Source organism: Pecten maximus, chromosome 8, assembly GCF_902652985.1.
Source record: "Pecten maximus chromosome 8, xPecMax1.1, whole genome shotgun sequence".
In the NCBI taxonomy this organism is placed as follows: domain Eukaryota; kingdom Metazoa; phylum Mollusca; class Bivalvia; order Pectinida; family Pectinidae; genus Pecten; species Pecten maximus.
This window is the reverse complement of record NC_047022.1, coordinates 43,049,989-43,059,870: the sequence shown is the minus strand read 5'-3', so window position 1 is coordinate 43,059,870 and position 9,882 is coordinate 43,049,989. Positions and strand designations below refer to the sequence as shown.

Genomic DNA, 9,882 nt, shown 5'->3' with positions numbered 1-9,882 from the left:
AATGGATTTGAACCAAAGTTGGAAAAACATCCTTGGGCCAAGGAACAGGTTTTGCATGAATGATGACTCTGACCCTGAAGGGCCAGAGAGGGGGCCCCAATAAGGGAAATAGAGGTAATTTCTTTAAATCTCTAGTAGTCATAAGGTTATTGATAGATTTGAACCTAAATTTTGTTTGAAACATCCTTGGGTGGAAGGGAACAGATTTTGCATAAACATTAACTTGGACCCCAAGGGGCAGGCCCGATAGGGGGAAATAGAGGCAAGTCTGTTTTTAATTTTATAGTTGACGCTGTGGTCTGTTTTTGATTTTGTAGTCGACGCCGTGGTCTGTTTTTAATTTTGTAGTTGAAACATTAGTCTGTCTTGATTTCAGTTGATTCCCTTGTGGTTAAAGCAGTATAACAAAGACATCAATCCAGTTGGTGGTATTTTAATATTGAAAGAGCATCTTAAGACAGAGATATATTTATTGAACAATTTATAATCAGTCTGCAAATTAATGTTTGTAATTGAATTATATAACAATTTAATACCCGAAAACTTGCCACTAAAGAGGGCAGCACAGGTCATCAGCACAAAAAATGGAAACAATTCTCATTTGTTATATATTTAAATCTTTAATATCGAGTAAATCTGACAAGTGCCAAAGCTTATACATAATTTACTTATTAAGGTGTGTTAACAAATTAACTGACACAAAAGAATTATCAGTTTGATATAAGGTAAATATTTTGAAATTTAAAGGTAAATATTTTTATACAGATTGTAAATGTTTCATCTTTGTGGAAACTAGTGGTAAAATCAAGTGTATATATCTCTAAAGAGAAAAGGATGTTAAATCTTGACAGAAAATCCTCCCAATACATGTTGATGCTGCAGCAGTATAAAAAGGGTTTGTGCCACCTGGATTGTTTTTTGTCTCAGCGTAGTAGTCTTAACAACACATACATTGTACATATCTTAGCGTTATTGAACTATTCCTTTTTCAACACTTGGCATTATTCTCATGATCAGCGCTTAAACAAAATCTATATTTACATATTAGTTGCTCAGGTGCAATAGCAGTGTCTTCATTAACAGGTATATGAGCAGTTTTAGTACAATGACATGTTTTCCTGATGATTTCATAAAATAAACTTGAATTGAAATAACAATTACCACTTTTGTATCCATTCATTTCTATGTAAACAAAACAACTTAATTTGCATGCTTTGGACAAACAAATTGTTTGATCAAATGACGTCTCTAATAAACACAAAGCAGCCAAATATGGGAACATTGCTGGATGTTAAATAATGTTGGTGCTAAAACAGCTTACAACAGTGTGGAAAAACATGGGGATACAAATAATTTACTATTCTACTAAAACAACTTTAATGAAGATATATCTTTGAGTTCTCCAAAATGATGGCTTTAATTTGGATTCATTTTTAACTAGATATTACCAATAAAACCCAAGCTAATACACATGTCCCGCCCAAATCCTCCAACTAAACAAGCACACATCTCTCAAAAAAAGGGCCCAATAATAAATGAATATGTATTTAGGAGATTAAGGGCACTTAACTCACTTATCCTCTCAGCACCAAGTTTAATCGTTCGTACGTGGAATGCTCTCTATCAACAGACGCTGCTGTAAGCCTATATGTACAGACCGGAAGCTACAAGTACCCCTCATCTCAACTGATTCCAGAATCAAGATCCTTTACGTAATGATAACAGGACAAATGAATTATCCTTCAGTGATTCAATTTTACAATTTTATAATTAAACAAAAAGATAAAATGAAACTAACTATGTTAATGTTTCTACTTATTTTGTGTAAAAATCATATTTTGGGCTAGGATGATTGGATGTTAAAAATAACAAAACCTTTTTTCTTTTTAAATTTAGAATCCAAATCCTATATCAAAATATCAGTATTCAAAGTAAATAACCTTGTTATCATTACATCTCGGCAAACTTTTTGTAACAAGTAACATTTATAAACACTAAATAGTATAAAGGTTTCTAACTCTACTATGAAAAATAAGTTAAATATTCAACTTTACAATAAAAAAGTTCTGGAAACAATTCTGAAATAAGACAAGTACTTGTGTGAAAATTTCACTACATAGCAGCTACAAAGTACACAATGATAAAATATAATGTTAATCAAGTTTATGCAGATAAATATACAAGCTACACAATATACAGATATACATATTAGCTCATGGAAAGAAATATACACAGCAAAAATGTTCAACGTAATCAGCATATTGTTTGTAACTATTTTTGTTTGTGATAACATCTGATAAACTAGTCACATGCCCTTTAATAATATATGATTGTGGGAGAAAATGTTTACAAACCAATCTACATTATGTGCAATATGTACATGAAATTAAACATTCAACGCTTAGGTAGGCTAGTGGAAAATTATTCATTTTAATAAAGGTTCAATTTCATATTCGAATTTCAGGATATCGGGGAAAAAAGGTTAAATTTCATATTCGAATTTCAGGATATCGGAATAAAGTTTTTCCATATTCAAATTTCAGGATATCATTCTTATAGAATATATAAAAATTATTATAAAAATGTTGAAGAGAGTGTTAAGTTTAAAATGCTCTAGTGTTTGGTAAGTAGATATCTACAATGTAGTTTTTGTTACAGTAGCCCTTCAATATCCTAAATCAAACAGGGTGTTTTAATCAGAATGCAATCAATCATTGTGTACAAAAATTATCTCTAAAATCTGATGATCCCGAGTTCACAACAAAATTAAAACAAATCTAATATCATCTCTACTGAATAAGCTCGATAACCTAGTATTCAGGTTCAACAAAATCCCTCATTACCTAGAACTTGGTGTCTAATAAAAGAGTTTATCAATTATCGCAGCATTAAAACCAGAATCGCAAGTCTAGTATTTGGACTACCAGTAATGCAGTACCTTCCTATGCATGTAAGACGAGTTACCTCTGTAATATCCCTGAACTGTCACTTCTCACAATACGGACAAAAAAAAAAAAAAAAAATCCATAACAGCCAACAAAAAAAGCGGCAATATTCCAAAACAAAACTGGAAAGTTAATGCATAAAAATACAATCAGCAAAATTCTGTTATGTACAAAAAACATTAAGCACATTAAATTGTGTAAAGGAATATACATAAATATATATTCAATGAATTGGTGGAGGCAGGGGAAGATACATTACCTAATCAATAGTTCTCCGATATAACCAGAATTATCAGCTATTGTTTTTTCCTTGTCTTTTCAGGTCTGATGATTGTAGACTTGGTAAACCGATCAACTTTGTTCAGATATTCTTTTTATTTTACAGTATCATATCAACAGAACAGCAACTCAAATATTATAACACAGATGCACAAATTTTAATATTCATCCAAAAAATTTATCTCATAGAACAGGGGGAAAAAAATCTAAAAATAATCTGGATTTCAGCAGTAAAGGTAAAAATATTCTCATTTTTGTTATCTATTAAAATGTGAAATTTAGAGGGAAGAATGTTTGATCTCTAAGACAATTGTGTTAGAATACCGTTAGTTTGAACTTGAGCTGGTATCTAGCTAGTGTAGGTCCCAGGTCAGTTCAGGGTAATAGTACACTACTTGGTCAGAGGTCAACTCTCAGAGTGTATTGTGTGTTCTGGGAGGGATAAAATCACACTTGAAACTTTCCAATAGTTCAGAAACATTTAAATTTCTTTCTTTTTTTATAATCATCATAGACATTGAAATGGTCCCTCCTGATATAACAATCTGTATATATCACAACTTGCTTCAATCAATATATTTTAGCTATGTGCATTTAGCTGGAATCTGCATACAGTTTTTAGCTATATACTATAAAATACAAAATATAATTATCTAAATACCAACATTCCTGAAATGACAATTCTTTTGTTCTGCTGATTTAGGAAATAATTTTTGAAAATCAACATATACTACAAAAGCTAAGCATTTGCTGTAAAATACACATAATAAGCATCAATTGAACATTTATCAAGAGAAGGTTTATATAGCGAGTATCATTTTCAGTAACGCCTGTTAACTCAATCAAAATATATACTGATGTGGCCAACACTCCACTAAACATCAGTTTGTACAGTGAACAGCCATTCATCACTTTATCATTAGTTTATTACTCACTACCATTGCCAATTGCTTCATCATACAATCACTACTTTCATTACCAAATGGAAAATTTGTGATAACAGAAGCATGGTACAAAATCAATGAGAGTTCTACACTATGTTACAAAGGTATGTTTTGCCTTGTTGAATATTTCTACTACTACATATAATGTACATATTTTTCAGTTGAAAACATTAGAGAGAGAGAAGTTTTGATAAGTTACACCTGTACAGAATAGCACTTTGTTCTACATGCTTTACAGTGTTTTGTATCCTTGCATATTTTTGTCATTTTCACTGCTGTACATTGATAAACTGTCTTTAGAGGACATAGTCCTTCCTCAATACGGATAGGTCATTATTGCAGCATCAGAAAGTATGATACATGATTTAGCCACCAGTGGCTGTCTATGTACAATAGTAACTATGGAGATATCAATTGTCCCCGTCTTGCTGAACAGCTGCCGCCTCCAGAGCTGCGACTCTCTTCTGTAGTTCACTAATAAGACCATTCTGTGCCTCCACTTTCTCCTGGAGAGCTGTTACCAGTCCCAATAATTTCCCATTGTCCTGAAACATAAACAAGACAGCAAGTCTCAATCTGTACCAAGTTACTGGCTTTCCAACAAAAAAACACTGTATAGTATTATAGTTTATCAGAGTAAATATAATAGTTCATTGTTGAATTTATTAAAAGAAATTCTAAACTGTTTTATACGATAAACAAAATCTATAGATCCATATTTTGTAATAAATAATCAAGGTTTTAGATTGTATCATTTCTTTTTTTCTTTATTTTCATTTTTTTTTTTTAAATATCAAGTCATTTCAGACATATTAAGTTATTATTTCTGATTAGAATTAAGTCCTGTGCAAGCACTACTTTTTTCAACTATTTGATCTCTTGATTTAAATTAAGTCCTTGTAAATATCTTCAACTATTTTAACTGTACAACTTATTGCCTGTGATAAATAGTGCTGATACTGTTGTGGTTCCTATAAAGTGCAGTAGTGCTAGTTGACTGGCTGGTGTTTCTATGAATTAGTTACTACACATCAGTTACCAAGATGTCCCGCAACCACAGCACTAGCTATAAACACACGCTACAACATAAGCCGCTCGGCTGGAGACATTAATGGCAAATTGGGAAAATTCAACAATAACAAATGTCAAATGCACTGTAACAAACAATAACAGGAAGGACATTGATCCATCTCTTTTCACTAAATCAATTCTAAGACTTACTAAAAAACAAAAAATCAAAACAAAGGATCATGTAACATATTTACAAGTACTAAACAGGAAATATTATTAATTACAATTATCATTATACGTGGCTAGAGTATCTAATGTCAAGCAAAAAAAAAAAAAACCTTTAATGTGACTATGTTGATGCAGACAAAGTATCGTGGAACAATCTAATCCCAATGATTAATTCACTGTCGAACAATCTAATCCCAGTGATTAATTCACTGTTGAACAATACTAATCCCAATGATTAATTCACTGTCGAACAATCTAATCCCAGTGATTAATTCACTGTCGAACAATCTAATCCCAATGATTAATTCACTGTCGAGCAATCTAATCCCAGTGATTAATTCACTGTCCAACAATACTAATCCCAATGATTAATTCACTGTCGAACAATCTAATCCCAGTGATTAATTCACTGTCGAACAATCTAATCCCAATGATTAATTCACTGTCGAACAATCTAATCCCAGTGATTAATTCACTGTCCAACAATACTAATCCCAATGATTAATTCACTGTTGAACAATCTAATCCCAATGATTAATTCACTGTCCAACAATACTAATCCCAATGATTAATTCACTGTCGAACAATCTAATCCCAGTGATTAATTCACTGTTGAACAATCTAATCCCAGTGATTAATTCACTGTCGAACAATCTAATCCCAATGATTAATTCACTGTCGAACAATCTAATCCCAATGATTAATTCACTGTCGAACAATACTAATCCCAATGATTAATTCACTGTCGAACAATACTAATCCCAATGATTAATTCACTGTGGAACAATCTAATCCCAATGATTAATTCACTGTCGAACAATACTAATCCCAATGATTAATTCACTGTCGAACAATACTAATCCCAATGATTAATTCACTGTGGAACAATCTAATCCCAATGATTAATTCACTGTCGAACAATCTAATCCCAATGATTAATTCACTGTCGAGCAATCTAATCCCAATGATTAATTCACTGTCGAACAATACTAATCCCAATGATTAATTCACTGTCGAACAATCTAATTCCAATGATTAATTCACTGTCGAGCAATCTAATCCCAATGATTAATTCACTGTCGAACAATACTAATCCCAATGATTAATTCACTGTCGAACAATCTAATCCCAATGATTAATTCACTGTCGAACAATCTAATCCCAATGATTAATTCATTGTCCAGGGACTGTTTTGTCACTTTCAGTAATGGTGATATTGACATTTGACATTTTGATTGAAAAACAATTATGAGCAAATTCTTAAGAAATCAGTGTGTGAAGTTTGCGTTGGACTAATTATCCACTTGAACCTTTAATTTGTTATCGTAAAGGAATGGTAATCCGAACACAATGATCAGTCCAAAGGAACTCAAGTTATCAAACAGAAACAAATTTTCTATAAATAGTTAGTGACCTTAACCTTTGACATCAAAATGCAATCCCAAGCAAGCAGCTATGTTTGGAGGCAAATCACTGTGTAAAATTTGAGTTTATTTGCACCAGGAAGCTTTAGTTATCGCGCAGACCCATTCTCTATCTGTAATAGTAGTGTCGACTTTTGGACTTTTTCATCCAGACAAGTATTACGATAAGGAAGCAGTGTGTTTGAGCGGGATTTGTCCACTTGAACATGAATCATTGTACAGAAACAAATTTTCTACTATTTATAGCAGGTGACCTTGACATCTGACCTGTAAAGAAATCCCAAAGCAGAGGAAGCAATCCACTCTAATTTTAGTTATTGTTCAGAAATGGTGATGCATACAGAGACCATGGCCAATGGACAGCAGCCTTTCCGATCTTTGGGGATAATTTTCCACTTCTACCGTTATATCATACTTCAATTATCTACAAGTAATACAGTCTGTACCGCTTTAAAAGGAAACCATTTCCTCTTGCTAGGAAGCAAAATTTCATTAGTTTCAATTATTTGAATTTTATTATCTTTTTAAATATTAATATGCAATAGCAGGGAACAACAACAATGAACTGGTTTTATGATCTATAAGGACATGTAGAGTAACCCGATTGGAACATCAACAACAGCAAACAAAGGTAATACAACTGTACAATATCAATTGTTCAAAAGCGATAAAAAATCTCATAAAAAATCTGTCACTGTTAGATATAGAATGAAATTGATTACAATCAATAATAGCCAGGATACATTAAGGTCATACACATCTAGTCTCTATTAAAACAGAAATCTGATATCAGCTGTTAGAGTAAGATCCGTTAAAATCTGTAATACATAAAGGTCATACATCTAGTCTATATCAAAGCTGTTGATACAGGTCACAAATTATCTGTAAGAAAATTATTTGCTTCATTCCAGACTTTGAGTCACGAGGAATATTATATGAAAAAAAACATGCTGCTATATCAAGTGTCATTTAAAAAAATATGAAACCATTAGTTTAAGAAATTTCACTAGAATTATAAAGCTAACACACAATTGTGGTTAATAATAAAATGTTTGTAATGTGCAACAAGGCAAGAATGATTATCCAACTGTAAAGATTCACTTACCAATCCTTAAATACTTCCATGGTTTCAAAAGTTTGAAATGTATTTGAACTAAATATTGGGAGAAAATCTTCACATTCCATGTGATAAATTCTTTGTGTAAATTTTATTGTATCTTAGTACAACTAGTATAGTCCATTAATTTTTGAAAGTTTCAATTTTTACTGAGAAGAGGTTACTTTGACACCGATGCTAATATTCTGATGGTATTTTTGAAGATAACATTAGATCTCCTTTGCCTTAATTATAATGCTCCAGACCAAATAACTCAATTTTCCCATTGGGTCCTGCCCCTCCAGTCCCTGAGGGCTATGTGAGCTAAAAATCAGAGGCCCAGAAGGCCTGCTTCGCTCACCTGGATATTTTAGTAATCATGGAAAAAAACTTACATTTAAGTTAAATTACAAACATTTTCCTATTTTCTAATGGTTCAAACCAAATAAGGACCAAATCCTGTCATTAGAAGAAAAAAAGAAAGATTCAATTTTCTTTTGCTTTATTTCCCGAATTGGGCCCCACCCTGTTGGCACCTGGGGAGCCAAACCCTTTGTTTATATAAAATTGAATCTCCTTAGCCTGATAATGCTTCAGACCAAATTTTATCAAAATCTATTCAGTCCTTCAGGAATATTAGTGATTTAAATGATTTACCTTTATTTTCCATATTTTTCCCCCTCCGCTCTGGCCCCAGGGGAGCCATACCTTCCATTTATTCAACAATCGACCTCCTTTGCTCAAACTACAGACCAAATTCTTATCAAAATCTATTCATCCCCTAATGTGCCCTGCCCCTCTGGCTCTAGAGCAGCCACGCCCTTCCTTTATACCACACTGGATCTCTTCTGGCCAATAATGCTCTGGACCAAATTTAATTAAAATCTATTCAGGCTTCAGGACTAGTGGGATTTTAAAGGAAATGCTGACGGACGACAAATGCTGCAGCACGGCATATAAGCTCACTGACCTTTTGGGCCAGGATAGATAAAATAAAGGCATTAAGGCAAGATGTTTATGGAATATTTGTTAACTGGTGTATGAGCTAATAAACCAGCATACAGCACAGTTCTCTGCCCTGCCAACTTGCAGTATAATACTGAAATAAAGGCTCTATCTAAAGCAACAAGGGTAAAGGTCAAATATCCCAACACCGGACAAGTGCCACCTGGCTCAGAACAAGGTGCTGGATTAGTGGAACGTGCAAAAACACCAACCTAAATATTAAGAGTATATTAAGCTAAACGAACAGAACACAGGGAATACATATATATATACGTTTTAGCATTTTTCTCCATTCTCTTCTTCCGATGACAAAGCCTCGTATTGTGATACTCTTTCCTCTAACGTTTTAATTCGCCTTTCATGTGCTTTTACTATAAGTTTGAGTTTCCTGATATCGTCAATCATGGCCTGTGGATCAAAACCCTGGATCACAAGAAAAACGAGGAACAAAAATAAGGTGAAGTCTGAAAATATTAAAATGTGGACTGGAAATTAGAGTATAATGTTGATTACAGGGAGAATGTGGTTGTATGAACTTAACACATTGATGTACCATATCATGCAGTTTGTGAGTTTACTTCAATTAATCATAAATAAGGAATAGTGTCGAACACACTGATAACCTCACTGAGGCTGATATTAGCTTGTTGTGTATTCTAACTGTCTACAAAAATACAATAAAAACCATAATTTTCTCTGTTAGGTAAATTCAATCTTTAACTATTTACTTCAGTGTATCCCACTCAAGTTAATAAAAATTGCGATTAAATAAAATATTCCATTCTTATCTACATGTAGTACAATCAATACATCTGTAAAAAAAAAAAGGCTTCACCAATGACACAATACTAATGAACCAAATGTTGTCACAAACTGACCGACTCCCAACATCTATACATAATATTCGTGTTAAGGGAACAACTGTACCGAAGACTGCAGCAGCAATTTGA

At 32.8% G+C, this 9,882-nt stretch overlaps 1 protein-coding gene across 2 annotated transcripts in view; it reads right to left on the bottom strand.

Annotated features, from left to right (window-relative positions):
- Nucleotides 1-417: 417 nt before the first annotated feature.
- The window catches only part of LOC117333580 (coronin-1A-like), a 41,429-nt gene continuing 31,964 nt past the window's right edge, over nt 418-9,882 (bottom strand). Inside the window, exons 11-12 of one of the 2 annotated variants that reach the window (XM_033892934.1) lie at nt 9,206-9,355; nt 4,588-4,713 (exon numbers count right to left, since the gene is read on the bottom strand). In XM_033892934.1, coding sequence (XP_033748825.1) covers nt 9,209-9,355 — 147 coding nt within the window. In that variant the 3' untranslated portion in view covers nt 4,588-4,713; nt 9,206-9,208. Of the gene's footprint in view, nt 4,714-9,205; nt 9,356-9,882 lie in introns of both variants that reach the window. The other variant, XM_033892935.1, reaches the window with a different exon arrangement.